The 17,342-nt window shown below is 34.4% G+C and overlaps 1 protein-coding gene across 2 annotated transcripts; it reads left to right on the top strand.

Annotated features, from left to right (window-relative positions):
* The first annotated feature begins 13,662 nt into the window (after positions 1-13,662).
* On the top strand, positions 13,663-15,161 carry LOC110608003. Of its 2 annotated transcripts, XM_021747198.2 has the most exons (2): positions 13,664-14,180; positions 14,362-15,161. In XM_021747198.2, exon 2 carries the CDS (start codon positions 14,419-14,421, stop codon positions 15,001-15,003), a length of 585 nt encoding a protein of 194 aa, XP_021602890.1. In that variant the 5' UTR covers positions 13,664-14,180; positions 14,362-14,418; the 3' UTR covers positions 15,004-15,161. The 2 variants fall into 2 exon arrangements, with proteins under 2 accessions (XP_021602889.1, XP_021602890.1); XM_021747197.2 differs by having other exon boundaries at positions 13,663-15,161.
* The last annotated feature ends 2,181 nt before the right edge of the window (positions 15,162-17,342 follow it).

Here is a 17,342-nt window from a genome sequence, read left to right as displayed (position 1 = left end):
AAAACCCCGTAGAAGAATGTATGCTACGGTTATATGCAAACTCAATGAAAGGCAAGCAATCTTCCCAAGTGTTCAAATTCTTACCCACTATAGCTCTGAGTAAGGTACCAAGAGTTCTATTCACCACCTCTGTTTGGCCATCTGTCTGTGGATGACAAGTAGTAGAATATAAGAGTTTAGTACCCAACTTACCCCACAATACTTTCCAAAAATGCGAAAGGTACTTTGTATCTCTATCTGACACAATTGTCCTTGGCACTCCATGAAGTCGAACCACATCCCGGAAGAACAAGTCAGCGACATTGATGGCGTCATCAGTTTTATGGCAAGGAATGAAGTGAGCCATCTTGCTAAACCTGTCGACAACAACAAATATGCTATCTCTACCACGCCTAGTCCTAGGTAAGCCAAGCACAAAGTCCATAGAAATATCCATCCAAGGTGAACTAGGAACAGGTAAAGGCATACAAAGACCATGAGGCATAGACTTACACTTTGCCTGTCTACATGCAATACAAGAAGCACACACTTTCTCAACGTCTTTGCGCATTGAAGGCCAATAAAAATGCTCAAATAAGGTGTCATAAGTCTTATGTACTCCAAAATGCCCCATCAAACCACCGCAATGCGATTCAAGCACAAGCAAATCACGCATAGAGCATCTAGGTACACACAATTTCTTACCCTTAAACAAGTAACCATCATGCCTATAAAAAGAGTTAAAAGCTCCATGCTCACAAGCCACAAACACATTGCCGAAATCAACATCATTAATGTACAAGTCTTTAACATGCGCAAAACCAAGCAATTTAGAACTCACAGCATTAATTAAAGCATACCTCCTAGACAAAGCATCTGCAACCACATTGTCTTTCCCATGCTTATACTTAATCACATATGGGAATTGTTCAATAAACTCAACCCACTTACCATGCCTCTTATTCAACTTGCCTTGTCCCTTCAAGTGTTTTAAGGACTCATGATCCGTATGTATCACGAACTCCTTGGGCAGGAGATAGTGTTGCCACACGTCCAGTGCTCTCACCAAGGCATACAACTCCTTTTCATAGGTTGAATAATTGAGATGTGCTCCGTTCAACTTCTGGCTGAAATAGGCTATTGGTTTCTTCTCTTGCATCAACACAGCCCCAATACCTACACCAGAAGCATCACACTCAATTTCAAAAGTTTTATCAAAGTTAGGTAAAGATAATATTGGAGCAGATATTAACTTCCCTTTTAAGCAGTCAAAAGCTTTCTGTTGCTCCTCTCCCCATTTGAACCCAACTTCCTTCTTAATAATTCCTGTGAGTGGTGCTGCAATCGTAGAGAAATCGCGCACAAACCTCATGTAAAAGCTTGCAAGGCCATGAAAGCTCCTCACATCTGAAATAGATTTAGGAATAGGCCACTCCTTTATAGCTTTCACCTTCTCTTCATCTACCTCAATGCCCTGTGCACTCACAACAAAACCAAGGAAAACAAGTCTATCTATACAAAATGTGCACTTCTTAAGTTTAGCATACAAGCTCTCTTGCCTCAAAACCTGCAGAACCAACCTAACATGCTCAATATGTTCGTCGAGAGACCTGTTATAGATCAAGATGTCATCAAAGTAAACAACTACAAATTTTCCTAAGTATGCACGCAACACATGATTCATTAGCCTCATAAACGTACTAGGTGCATTTGACAAACCAAAAGGCATAACTACCCATTCATACAAACCATACTTTGTCTTAAATGCAGTTTTCCATTCATCACCAGGTTTCATCCTAATCTGATGATATCCACTCATAAGATCAATTTTTGTAAAGTACCTGGCACCGTGAAGCTCATCCAACATGTCATCTAGCCGAGGTATAGGATGCCTATACTTCACTGTGATCTTGTTAACTGCTCTACAATCAACACACATTCGCCAAGTGCCATCCTTCTTTGGAACAAGCAGCACAGGAACAGCACATGGACTTAAACTTTCTCTCACCAATCCCTTCTCCATAAGCTCGTCAATTTGCCTTTGCATTTCCTTTGTTTCCATTGGATTGCTTCGGTAAGCTGGTCTATTTGGAATGCTAGAACCAGGTATGAAATCTATTTGATGCTCAATCCCCCTCAACGGTGGCAATCCACTAGGTAGCTCATCCGAAAAGACATCAGTGAATTCCTGCATCATAGACTTAAAACTAGAAGGCAAAGAAGAAAGGTTAATATCAGTGTCAGCAAATAAAATCTCCTTATATCTTATAAGCAACATGGGCTGCCCTAAAGATATAGCATTCTTAGCCTCTCTCGCTCTCACATAAAATGTTTGTTTTGCCTTCCCCTCTTGCATCTTTTCTCTCACCAATGGGTCATTTATTGGTCTTGATTCTTTTCCAGCCTCTTTACCCTCAGACTCACACTTTTCTCTCATTTTTACCGCAGAACTCAAGCTCTCACTCCCCTTTGTAGCCAAGGCCGAAGCCTCCCTCTCCCTCTCTAGCATCTTTATTTGATCAGCATATACCTCTTGAGGTGATAAAGGAGCGAGTATAACCTTCTGTCCTTCATAAGTAAAGGAGTACTTGTTATTGAACCCATCATGTTGCACTTTTCTATCATATTGCCACGGCCTACCCAACAACATATGGCTTGCCTGCATAGGTACCACATCACACAAGATCTCATCCTTGTACCTACCAATAGAAAATGGTATAAGCACTTGGCGTGTAACCCTAACCTCACCACAGTCATTCAACCATTGCAATCTGTATGGCTTAGGGTGTTTAATAGAAGCCAAACCCAATTTCTCCACCATATACACACTAGCCACATTTGTGCAACTACCCCCATCAATAATGAGAGTACACACTTTTCCATTAACCAAACACCTAGTGTGAAATATGTTTTCCCGTTGTTCTAGGGTTTCTTCCTTAACCTGGATATTCAAAGCACGCCTAGCAACAAGCATCTCACCACGTTCAGCAAGCAACACATTATCAACAAACACATCCAAATCATCACAGTCATTATGAGCATCAATCAATTCAGTCATATTAGCATATATCTCATCATCACTATGGTCAGAATCAGACACTACACCCCCATCAGCAGTTGCTATCATAACTCTTTTATTAGGACATTGAGATGCAATATGTCCTTTTCCCAAATATTTAAAACATTTTATCTCTCTATTAGGGTTAGAAGAGTTAGAAGTACCTGACTGTTCCTTGTTATTCCCTTGAGAAGGTCCTTTGTTAGTGGGGACCGAATCTTTGCCCCCTTGGATTGGGCTTTTGTAATCTTTCTTTTCTCCACTTCTATAGCCTGGAAATCCACCACCACTATTTGAGGACTTGTATGTGAGTTTAAGACTATTTCTGCCCTTGTGTCGCCTTTCTATTTTCATTGCTTTATCTACCATATCCTCCATGGTATTGTATTGGTACATGTCAAGTTCTTCAGCAATGTAGTGGTTAAGACCACCTAGAAATCTGGACATCAACATTTGCTCATCCTCCTCAATATGAGCCCTAGCCATCATCATCTCCATCTCCTTGTGGTATTCTTCCACACTCTTTCCTCCTTGCACCAGTCTTGCCAACCTGTTGTACAAATCCCTATAATAGTGCGAAGGAATAAATATTTGGCGCATCAACTCTTTCAAGTAGTCCCATGGTGGAACTGCCCTTAAGCCCTTATTCCTCCTAGTGGATTTCAATTGATCCCACCAGAAAGAGGCATAACCCGTGAACTCAACAGCGGCAATATGAGACTTCTTCTCCTCGGTATAGTTATGACACTCAAATATTTGCTCAGTTTTTCTCTCCCATTCAATGTATTCTTCAGCATTGTTATTCCCTTTAAATTCAGGAACTTTCATCTTTATGGAGCTCAAGTCACCATCAATTGTGTTGGTTTGGTATGTCTCGGTGTCATCATCATTTCTGCCAAGTCTAGCATCTCCACCTCTATTCCACCCTACGCCAGCTCTAGTACCTCCATGAACTTCTCCTCTCCCCCTTCCTTGTCCGACATTATCTTCTGTATCATCAACTTCACCTCGAACTTGAGGTTCTCGGACTTGTGGTCTATCGGGGTCAATAATTCGATGGGCCATTCTTGTAGAAGTGGAAGCCTGTGAGACTTTCAAACTCTCCATACTTACGGTCATCCTCTCAAGAGCCCTGCTGAGCCTTTGTAACTCACCACTGACTGATTTCTTAAAGATCTCATAATCGTTACCCATGTCCGATTCACTTTCACCAGTACTATCCACCACATTCTTGTCTTTACTCATCCTACCTTAAATCAACAAAGAACAAAGAGAACTAGCAAATATTGTGTTAGAAAGGAAAGCACTCAAGTGTCTGCACACTTACCACTCTTTTGCTGATTCTTCAATTGCACTTCAGAAAATAAGGTCAACCAACTAACCACAAGGTGCGTTTAGTGAAACAAAGAAGAAAACCTAAAGAAAGAAGGAAGCGCACAAAAACTAGAAAGAAGACACTGACAATTTGGAAAGTAACACACAAACTAGGTGTTGTGCTACTTGAAAAATATCACCTAGAGTATAGACACAAGCAAACAATACTCCAGCAATGTCAAGGAAGTAAAAGCAAGCTTAAACCAAAACGAAACTTTGAATTCAAATAAAAACGAATCTGGACAAAAGTTTGAATTTAATTCGCTTCAACGCAAATTAAATACGGATCTATTTAAATCTACCCAAAAAGGCAAGTATCAAAACCCCACAAATAGGCTAAAAAAAAATATCTCACTCAGTGCAGCATCATGGACGAAAATGGGCATTAAAAAATGGATTTGATACCAAATCGATTTAGATGATGTTGCCTTAAATGTGCACCTTAAGAAATAGGTAGGTTTATTTTGTCTCTTAATCCGGATTCAACGCAATTCAAAATTCAAAATTCAAAGTTGATTTCCATAAACTACAGCAATCAATTGAGATAGGCAAGGAAATATGGATGAAAAAGGAAGCATATCACAATTTCGGCCAGATCAAGATAAATATGGCAAAGGCGAATTTTTTTTTTCTTTTTTTTTTTTGGATTTTGATACGGATCCAATAGGACAAATTTCTAACAATGGTGTGGAGCAAACTTATATCATTCCAATGGATCCAAGAGTAGTTCAAAATCATATTCATATAATCCATATATATTTGGGGCGTACTTTAACTCATATGGGACAGATTTGGTGCAACACTTGCAATCATTGGTTGAGGGAGCCTAATCAAACCTATGGGCTAAAACTACATAAAGGAAAGCCTAAAGTGAAGATCAAGTAAGGCTTTTGTGAAGATTCAACTTTGTTATGATGGGTTTGCTAGTTTTATTATTTAAACACTTGTTTTATTTTAGTTTCGTTTGGGCTTGTATTCTGGCCATATTTTATCTTTTAAGTTTTAGAGTGTTGGGCCATGTTGTGGGCTTATATTTTAATACTTATGTGTTATTTTAGTGTGTGATTGGGCTTGGGCCTTAGGTGTTTAAGTCAGACCCAAGAAGAGTGTTTAGGGTTTTATTTGTTTTTCTCCTTACTATATAAGGATAAGAAACGATTGTAAGAGCAGCTTTTAATCAAACTTTTCAGAATTTCTTTCATGCCTTTGGCGTGTATTGCTTTGAGTGAGAGTGAGGATTTGCTTTCATCAATTGCACCAGGAATCTTGGCTAACTTATCAACTATTCGTTGTGGCGTTTGTCGGATTCTCATCTAAATCCTTCGATCATTGGTGTTTCAGCTTCTCTAAGTTTGGGGTGCCATAGGAGGTGGGTTTATCAGATCTTTGGATTCCGTTATCTACTTGTGCGTGTGGGTTTGAGGCTTGTGCCATAGGGTTCCGCGTCAGATTTCGAATTTTTTTTTTTCCAAAAGAGATTATGGATACATAAGCTTTCAATGAAATCAACAAGAAAGACAAGGAAAACTCAAAAAAAAAAAAAAAAAAACTCTAGATCCTGAGATAAATAAGAATTTACCTCACTTTGGCTCTGATACCAACTGACGCGGAACCCTATGGCACAAGCCTCAAACTCACACGCACAAGTAGATACGGAATCCAAAGATCTGATAAACCCACCTCCTATGGCACCCCAAACTTAGAGAAGCTGAAACACCAATGATCGAAGGATTTAGATGAGAATCCGACAAACGCCACAACGAATAGTTGATAAGTTAGCCAAGATTCCTGGTGCAATTGATGAAAGCAAATCCTCACTCTCACTCAAAGCAATACACGCCAAAGGCATGAAAGAAATTCTGAAAAGTTTGTTTAAAAGCTGCCTCTTACAATTGTTTCTTATCCTTATATAGTAAGGAGAAAAAGAAATAAAACCCTAAACACTCTTCTTGGGTCTGACTTAAACACCTAAGGCCCAAGCCCAATCACACACTAAAATAACGCATAAGTATTAAAACATAAGCCCAAAACATGGCCCAACACTCTAAAACTTAAAAGATAAAATATGGCCAGAATACAAGCCCAAACAAAGCTAAAATAAAACAAGTGTTAAATCATAAAAATATAGCAAGCACATCATATCAATGCTGAATAAATTAGACAGCGCTATCTCTATTACACACCTTAAGCAAGGTGAGTAGCTTAGGTGTGTCTTCAAGCTTCACGAGACATTTGCCAAAGGCAAACTCAGTCAATTCTTGTGTTACTTGTTCTTGAATGTGTAAGTTCATAGCTGCTTCAAGCTTCTTAGCTTTGCTCCTTGTCACTGGTCCACTGGGGAGCACCAATGGATCCTTGCTTCCTTGATTCTCATGTGATTGGGTTTGCTGGTTCGTATCAGTAAGGCTCAGCTGGGGCAGGTCGTTTCAACCCAGAGAGACATTCTCCCAGTCGAGCTCCACCCCCCACGACCGACCGAAGTCTTTCTTCAGCTCCGCAACCACAAAACCCTCTACCCAGCCCTTTATGGAATCCTTATAGCCCGTGAAGATGGACAACCCTCCACGGGGGGCAAAGTAATAAAAACAGTTACTTGCCCTGACAAGACGGAAAAAGGTCACGAATAGACACGCCGTGGGTGTAAACCCCCAGCTCAAGCAGACGGATTCAAAACAACACATAAACAAGATAGAATTGGGGGATAGCATCCGAGGAGTTATCCTGAAATACTGGAAAACCTTGATGAAGAATGGAGTAAACGGAAAAGTTAGACCGAAGTCCCGTTGTTTGACAAAAAAGACTATGCTACGATCCTTCTGAGGATCTATCAAACCAGAAGGAGGAGGGTCTGGAAGAACAATCCTCTCGTTTTGGAGAGGGGCTCGGATGAGGTAAAGGGGAGTGTCCAAATACCTCCGAGAAAAGAAATTAGTTATGGTAGAGGGAGTGATACAAGACTCAAGATTAAAAACTTCAGGAAGTTTAGGGCCTTCCATGGAGGTGATACAGATCCAATAGGGCAAATTTCTAACAATGGTGTGGAGCAAACTTATGTCATTCAAATGGATCTAAAAGGAGTTCAAAATCATATTCATATGATCCATATATATTTGGGGCGTGCTTCAACTCATATGGGACAGATTTGGTGCAACACTTGCAATCATAGGCTTAGGGAGTCTAATCAAACCTATGGGCTAAAACTACACAAAGGGAAGCCTAAAGTGAAGATTAAGTAAGGTTTTTGTGAAGATTCAGCTTTGTTATAATGGGCTTGCTATATTTTATTATTTGAACACTTATTTTATTTTAGCTTTGTTTGGGCTTGTATTCTGGCCATATTTTATCTTTTAAGTTTTAGAGTGTTGGGCCATGTTTTGGGCTTATGTTTTAATACTTATATGTTATTTTAGTGTGTGATTGGGCTTGGGCCTTAGGTGTTTAAGTCAGACCCAAGAAGAGTGTCTTAGGGTTTTATTTGTTTTTCTCCTTACTATATAAGGATAAGAAACAATTGTAAAAGGCAGCTTTTAATCAAAATTTCAGAATTCTTTTCATGCCTTTGGCGTGTATTGCTTTGAGTGAGAGTGAGGATTTGCTTTCATCAATTGCATCAGGAATCTTGGCTAACTTATCAACTATTCGTTGTGGCGTTTGTCAGATTCTCATCTAAATCCTTCGATCATTGGTGTTTCAGCTTCTCTAAGTGTGGGGTGCCATAGGAGGTGGGTTTATCAAATCTTTGGATTCCATATCTACTTGTGCGTGTGGGTTTGAGGCTTGTGCCATAGGGTTCCACGTCAGGAGGAATGAGAGGCATACCTGAAAAGCAGTTGGGGCGGACGAGCAAAGGAGAACGAAGAGAGCAAGAGAACAGAGGAGAGCAAAAGTTTCTAGAAAAGTTGGAGAATTTGAAATTTGAAACAGGAATGAGACAGAGAGGCATTTTGAGGAAATTGTCCTTGGACGGCGCGGTCATGATGACTCTCGGTATTTACCCCCTCATCAGTTGGGCAATAACTGACGAGAAGGTAAAAGGGCAATTGATGACCGCTGGATTTCTTCACCCCGGTCTAAGGCCAGGTCCATGAATAAAGCTGAAGGCTTCTAAGTCTCACCCGAGAGTTAGGCCCGGCCCACTCAGCTGAAGGACCGGAATTCACCAAGATTTCTCTATCCGGTCGGCCCAACCTTCCGGCCCAATAACCAGGCCCTAGTAGGCTCAGCCTTAACCCCATCTTCCAGCTCGGTCCGAAAAGAGGGAAAGAGGCCAGCCCGTCCGACTGGTGGGTCCACCCGTAGGCGTACCAGTGGAGAATTAAATGGCCGTTACACATGTAGCAGGAATCTGATCTTTTGTACGTCCATATCCGTATGGCAGAAACACGTGGCCCAATGACGGAAATTTCATTATACGTCACTAGCAGACAAAAGGAAAGGGATAAAAGGAGAAGCACTCTCCTCGTAAAGGGGTTCTTTCTAAGTTTACAAAATCCCTGTAAAACCCTATTTTTCTGGATTTCAAATTATCGGGTGGTATAAATCTCATTTGTTTTAAAATAGTCTATTTTAAAAAAATTAATTTTTTGAAAAATATACTTTTAAAAAAATTATTTCTTAGGAAATATGAGTTATACGTATTTCTTACTCTTCATAATTAAATATTCTATATCTATCAATAGTGTGCATAAATTATTTCTTACTCTTCATAATTCGAGTTACTAATATAAGGTTAAAGTTTAAAAGCAAAAACTATCCTAGTTTATATAGAAATTGAAAGAGTTATTGGAAAAAAATTCAAACGTTTTTTACTTCTCATATTTATATTCTAATTTTAAAATTTTAAATGATAAAATTAATTTTTTACATTTGCATTAATTTTAGCCATATTCTTTAATTAATTTTGATAAAAAAAAACTGTTTAGTTTATATGTCATATCACTTAGAATTATTCTTTAAAAGGCCTATTAAATAAAAAAATCAAAACGTTTACGTGTTCATATATATATTTGAAATTTTAAATTTTGGATAATAAAATTAAATTTTTTTTATTTTATCTCAAATATAATAAAAAAATGAGTTGAATATGAAAAAATATTAAAAAATTATAATATAATCTCTAAAATTTTATTTAATTAATAAAATTATCCTTAAAATATATATTTTTATTTCAATAATATCCTTTTTTATTAATCCCATTATTTTTATATATATATTATAATTTAACAAAAATTTAAAATGTAAAAAATTATATTATAAAATATATAATATTTCATTTTATTTAATATTATTAATGTGAAATACAGTTTTTTATCAGATTAATTAATAAATTAATATACATCACAAATATAATTGTTATATAAATGAATAAAATAAAAATATTGAATATCTTAAATAACTTATTAAAGAGGTAATTAACATATTTAAACTTTTATAAAAATTATTAAAATATGACTATACATATATACTTAATCTTATTAATATAAAATATAATTTTTATATATTAAATATATATATATATATATATATATATATATATAATAGTAAATATAAACTTTTAATAAAATATTTTAATATATAATATTTATATGTGATATTTTATGCAGTAAAAACTTATTTGTAATAAATATTTATTTAATATTATATATGATAAATATAAAGTAAATTTACTTTTAATATAAAATTTAAATTAAAAAGTTATATATTTATTAATAAAATTTTTTTAGAGATTATATTATAATTTGTGATTAATTTTTTCAAATTTAATTTAATTTTTTTAATTATAATTATGACAAATTGTGAAAAATTTAATTTTGTTGTATAAAATTTAAAGTTTTGAATATGAATATAAATTATTATAAACATTTAAATTTTTTTAAAAAAAATAATTTTATGTGGTATAATACATCTACTATAAATTTTTTTATTAAAATTGATTAAGATAAATAAATAAAATCAAAGTAAATTTTAAAAATTTAGTTTTATTATACCAAATTTTAAGGTTATTATATAAATATAAAAATTGATAAAAATTTAAATTTTTTATTTAATAAGCCCAAATTAAAATTGATTTTTATGATTAATTATTTATCGTTATATAATTAATTTTTCATTTAAACACATACATATCTAGACGGAAACAGCCATACGCTAGCAAACATAAATGTGTTTACTTTCTAGCAATTTATCATTTTTTAATTGTTTAAAAATTACAACAGCCATACGCTATGGATTGGAATCACTATGAGCACGCTGCCAACTTTGGAGAGCCCATTAAAGAAAAAAACTGATACTGATTTCTTTCCTATAACAGAAGTCCATCATTTGTTTTTTTTAATCAAGAAAAACTTTATTTATCTTGTAGAATAATAATCCAAGAGACAATAAGAAATGTCAATCTAAATCTTGAATCTACCATGATAAATAGACTCTCTAACTAATAAATGGACGGCTTTATTTTCTGAACGCCGTACCCAACGAATATGAATGTTATCATGAGACCGCATAGCATCCTTGCAATCAGAAACAACTAATCCAAATTCCGAAAAGTCATCCAGAGGAGAGCGAATAGCCAAGGCTAAGGATTGGTTATCCGTAAAAATACAACCAGTCTGAAGAAAACAATCTCTAGCATAAGATAAACATTAACGTAAGGCCAAAGTTTCAGCAATAACAGGTTGCCCACCCCCTCATAGAAACTCGAAATTGCAATGGAAAAAAAGCATTCCAAGTCCTCAAATACTGCTGCAAAGCTGAACAAATCAGCACTAGCAAAGACTGCACAATCAATCAAAGCAATCCAATCAACTTCAAGAGTGGTAGCCTCAACTAATGGGAACACATGAGGAATAGACCGAGCCACAAGTGAAGCCACATAATCATTAAAATAGGAACTAGCAGCATGATGAACCTCACTAGGTGACAAAATTTTATTGACCCACAATCTTTCATTCCTGGCATGCCATAACTTCCATGCATGTATAGCCATATGTGCTGTCCTTTCTCTGCCAAAAGTATTATAAATATGAATAAAGAAATCCATGAATATAGGAAAATCAACAGCAGTAAAAAAACCAGCAAGTCTCAATAACTCAACAGCCATTGAACAATGCAAAAAAACATGTGAAATAGATTCATCATGATCACAAAAAAGACATGCAGCAGGTACATGTATCCCACGCCTCAAAAGAATATCCCGAATAGGAAGCACTCTACGACAAGGACGCTAAAGAAAATCACGAACTTTGAGAAGAACATTAAGAGATCAAAGACGGTTCCACCCATCATTATAACCCAGCACACTAGTCCTACCCGACAATTCTAAGGCACAAAAGTCCATCATTTTATCAAACAGCTGTTGTTGAACAGTATTACACCCAATTCGATTGTATCATAATAAAAAACAAGTCCATAATTTATCCACTCAAAAGGAAAAAAAAAAAAAAAACACACCTATTCCAAGGAATCTTAACATCTTAAACTCTTCTTTCAAGTTATTTGATACAAACGATGTGATTAACGGCAGCGATTATAACCTGACTGTTCACCAATGACTATATTCATCTCCCAAGTTTTCCACAAAATTAGGGATAACTTTCATCCACAGTTGCGTAATTTTGATCGCATTTTCAATTTGGTAATTTAATTTAATTTAATTTTTTTTTGAAATGGAATTTAATTTAATATAATTAAAGTTAAAATTAATAATATTTGTAAATATACATTATTTCAATTTAGTTAATTATATATATATATATATATATATATATATTTATTTAATATTTAATTTTATAAAAAAAGAAAATGGATGATAAAATTATAAAATTCTAATTATATTTAAAATAATCAAAGAGTTTATATTTAATATTAAAAATAATAAAATAGAATTTTATATGAAGTAGTTAGTCTAAATATATTATTGTTAGTTTAAATATATAAAATTTATTAAAATTTTAATTAAAAATATGAAATTATATAAAAGGTAAGCAGATAAAATAATATTTTAATTGAATTAATTTGAAAACCTGCAATATTATATTCTAATGATGCATAAACAAAAATCAAACCAATTTCAAGAAAAATATTGAATTTGAATAATAAATTAAAATAGAGTTAATGCTTGTATTTTTAATTTTATTATAATTATAAATTATTTTTTTAATTAAAATATAATATTTTGAAGATGTTTCAATTCTAATTCTTTTATTATTTATTTTATTAAAAATTAATAAAATTATCACGATATTTACTATGTTAATATCCATATCAATAAATTTTAAAATAAAATTAATAATAATTTAAAAATTTAGGATAGAATTATAATAAAATTAAAAGTATAAAATTTTTTTGATAATTATTTATTTTATTAATTTTTTTAAAATTCACTCTAAATATTAGTATAATTTAAAAAAATAAAAAATTAGTAATATACTTAAAAATTAAAAAAACTAATTAAAAAGAATTTTAAAAATTATTTTATTATTTTTAATATTTTCAAATTGAATTATATTAAATATTATTTTAAATTATTTTTTAATACTTTATAATTATTGTATTTAATAAAAATATTTTTTTAAGAACAGTTTTAAAAGTAATGCTTTAAGTATATTAAATAAATTAAAAAAATTAATTGATAATAATTTTAATTAAAATAAAATAAGATATATTTTTCTTATTATAAAATTATTAATAAAAATTTTTAAAAAATTGAATAATAATAATAATAATAATAATAATAATAATTTTTAAATATATTTAATAATAAAAAGATAATTTAATAATTTTATAAATATTCAATCATTTAAATAATGGTAGGGTATTTGATAAATATTAAAAAAAATAGAGTTTAATAGATAAAAAAATATAAATTAAAATTATAATAAAAATATGTATAAATTTTTTAACGATTAATTTTAAATTTTATTTATATGATATGATCATATAATATTGATGTTTTATTAGTTTTTTAATAATATAAATAATAATAAAATATAATTGAATTAATTTTAAAAATTTTATTTTAATTAATAAAAAATATAAAATATAATTATAATAAAATTAAAAGTATAAATATTTACACTTGAAAATATGATAAAATTGATGGATAACGAATGAAAAATACCCTAAAAATTAAAACACTATACTTACGAAATAAATTAAATATAATGAATTATGCGTGGAAGACTAGGATGATAATGGGTTGAGCACGTTCAACTACTTGATAATTGAATCCTAATACATGGGTTTGGGTGTTATTTTTTTAATAAAGTTTGTTCACAATAAGAAAAGAGATAAACCAATTTTTCAAAAGAAAAAGAAAAAAAGAGAAAAACCAATGGCAGCACCGCAGTTCAGGCGCCGGCTTCAATGGCTTCGGACTTTCATTTTGGCCGGCGAAACCTCACCTTAATCGCTATTTATCATGACGACGATCAACCCGTTCACGGCCATAATACCCATCTATTCACAAAATTATATACCAAGCAACAGAACGACAGTGTTTCCATTACTCCAATTCCAAAACCCCTAATTCCTCCTCTTTCTATTTTGTCCTTGTTTGCTGCTTCAAAAATTTCTTTATTCCCTCTTTTCGATGACGGAGCTGTGAAGGAATTCCCAACCCCACTATTTACTAACTTCTCTTTCATCTAATGTTGCTTTCTTTACTCTCCTGTCTTCACTCCTCTCCTTTGTGTCCACTTATTTCTCATGAACTGGAAGCAAGAAGAGCGGTGTGCAATTAAAATCTCTCATTCTTGAAGAAATTCACGAGGTTTCCATGCACAAACGCAAACACTTGATTCTCCGTTTGATCCAAACCACCTATACATGCCTCTTAAATTCTTCTTGGTTTTCATTTTGTTTATTGATATTTTTGCTATTCCTCTCCCTCATTTTTGGGTTCTGGGCGACCAGTGAAAATGAGTCAACTCACTCTCTATGTGATATTGCAGGAAGCTGCCCGGAGAGAAAGAGAAGTGACAACGATTTTTGGGTTGCTGAGGCAGCAAATGGACGGTGTAGATGCGAGGAGACGAACGAGGATGAGTCTAAAGGAACGCCTAGGATTGAGAGGCTTGGGTTGTTGCGGGGCCACATGGGGATTCAGGCCTACCACCATTAGCGTCAGAGACGATGAGGAAGAGGCAGTAGAACAAGAACGAGAAGAAATAGATGTCATAAATAGGGGATCAAATCCCACAGAGGGAATATCGGATCCGGGATGTCCGGCTACACCTTCGATTCCGGCATCCTCAAGTGTGAACTTAGCAGCGGCATTAGCTGCGGAGCGACAACTAAGGGAGGCAAGTATTACAGATCCGAGAACAAACAACGTGGAAGCGATAGCAGCGCCGCTGAGGGTGTCTTTGATGAGACTGCTAGAGGAAACGGACGGCGGAGATGAGGAAGTGGGCGGTAAAGTAGCAGTGGGAAGCGATGCTGTGTGCTGCGTGTGCATGGTGAGGAAAAAAGGCGCAGCGTTTATCCCATGTGGGCATACGTATTGCAGGGTGTGTTCAAGGGAGCTTTGGCTGAATCGAGGGTCTTGTCCCCTTTGTAATCGATCAATTCTCGAGATTCTCGACATTTTCTAATGGGGAATGATGATGATGAAGAAGGAAGATACTGAATTGGGCCTTGGTTGAACTTAAAGCAATGCCAATGGGCTTCTAGAGTAGTGTACAAAATTGGCTTTGCTGAAGGGTTCTCATGATAGGATATTTTTTAATCTATGATTTTGTTTGCTTTTCTTTTCTCGATTCATTTGTTTTCCTTTCCGATTAAACCCTGGAAAAACATAATCTCTAATAAGGTAGCTTATGAAATACAAAGTAAAGGAATAATAGTAGGGAGAATGAAATTGCCTTCAAAGGTATGCATGCATCTTTCCATGAGAAAGCTTCTTTAAGAGCTGTTCAGTGGTACATTAAATCCCACCTTTTTATTTATATAATACTCTTCCCATTTTTTAGCGGCTCGAATATTGTCTTGTATGTGTTCTGTAACATCTGGAGTATACATGTATATACTTGCCTCTTTCCTTTGCTGTGATTTTAAGTACATCCCATAACCAAAACACTAAAAGGTTCCAAGAATTGGTGAACCAAGTAAAGCTTTGTTGGTAAACCAAGTAAAATTCCCTTCTTTCAAACTTCGGAAATATATCAAAGTAATTTCAGGAATAAGTTGAGGCGTTTATATTGTTAATTAGGAAATTTTGAAAACTTGTTTCAAGTTTTGGAACACATTTCCCTTACAATTAAAAACATACGGAGTTTCATAAATAAATGTCTCATTTTTAGTTTCAACACTTTTTTTTTTCCTAGTAATTCTATTATTTTGTTAGAATTAATAAGGAAGACTGATGTTTTGTTATCAAAAAATGGGTCTGAGATTAGGTGTGTGTTTATATTCTTAGTCTCTGTTTTTCTCTTTCTTCCTTTTTATTTCCATCCCTTTTGTCTTTTCGGGCATGCTTTTATCGTTCTATACCCGTCTGTCATCTTTATACAGGTAGCCTACTTGTGAGTACCATGTCCTGATTCTTGTCAGATGGCTATTTAATTTCTACCGGCACCCTTTGAACATGATTCTTATTATTACGGGTTTTGTTTTTATACGGAGGTTGATAGTTGGTTAGGCCTAATTACTCCGAGCTCATTCAATTCTTATCCAGCCTCTGGAATCAGGCTTGAGCTGATCTGAATTTTGTCTATTCAATGCGCTATGGGTCTATATTAGATCGGCCTAGGCCTATTTGGTTTGGGCTGTTGTAGGCTTGGTAGTCCGGAGTCTAATAGTCATCAAGTGTTCCTTTACTCCTTTATTAATTATTTCATGATTGATGATGAAGTAAATTTCGATATTCTAATTACTTTTGCTCGACTCAAAAAAGGGTTCTGATAGACGTTGTTTCTTTTGTCTTCTCCAATTTTGAATTTTGTTTTGACTCGTTGCTCTCCTTCTCGCATCACTTCTTCTATTCCACATTCCTTCCCTCTATTATCTCAATTCTTCGGATAAAAGTACGTTATTACTATTCTCATGGCTTCTATTGAATTGTCTGCAATGGAAATTTGGTCTCTTCTGTCATCTCGTCTTTCTTACTTCAACATCTTCTCCACGACCTAATAGATACTGAAATATTTAAGATTAGGGCGTCCCTGAGTAATGAGCGAATAGTCCTTTCTAACCCATCTCTTAGACGCTCAACAGGAGCACAATTTGGTGTTGTACCTCAAGCAACATAAGTTTGAATTAACTTTCCCTTTTACCCCATTTTTCATTGAGGTTTTCCAGCACTTCAGGGTAACTTCCCGATGCTAACCCTAACTCCATTCTATTCATGTGTTGTTTCAAATCTATTTGTTTATGCTGGGGTTTTGCTCCTTCCGTTGATTTATTTTCTACCTTCTTTCATCTGGTTAGATTTACCATAGGTTTTATGATTTTAGTCATTGAGCTTGGTTATCTATTTTTACTAGCTGCAAAGATTCGATTAAGGGTTGGGTAAAGCGTTTTGTTGTCATCGAGCTAAAAGAGAGCTTAGGGGTCGAGTGGAATGTTGACCTATCTTGGGGGGATATGCCTCAGGGCTGCAACGAGTTCCTTAGGTTGAACCTTATAGACCAGATATTCCTTCTCCAATTGATCTTTGTAGGAAAAAACTATGATATTGAGAAGTACATGTTTATGTCCTCCCTATAGGATTGTCACCAAGCTGGTACTTTTGAGTTTTTCTCTTATATTTTTTCTTTTGCCATACTAAGTTCTAACCGAATCTTCATTTCCTTTTTAGCTTCTACTGTACCAATGGACAAGATAAAGTTTTCTAAGAATTTTACCTTATCTCGAGAGAATCTTAAGGATACTTTAGTTGCCTTCCGGGCTAACAAGTCTGTTGCCGATGTCGCCCAAGAGGTCTTCCATGCTG

Source organism: Manihot esculenta, chromosome 17 (assembly GCF_001659605.2).
Source record: "Manihot esculenta cultivar AM560-2 chromosome 17, M.esculenta_v8, whole genome shotgun sequence".
In the NCBI taxonomy this organism is placed as follows: Eukaryota; Viridiplantae; Streptophyta; class Magnoliopsida; order Malpighiales; family Euphorbiaceae; genus Manihot; species Manihot esculenta.
The sequence above is the reverse complement of the archived record's forward strand: the minus strand, read 5'-3'. Positions and strand labels throughout refer to the sequence as shown.

Coding starts and splice junctions, on each gene's coding strand:
- LOC110608003 (XM_021747197.2), top strand. CDS start 14,329: ATGAGTCAACTCACTCTCTATGTGATATTGCAGGAAGCTGCCCGGAGA.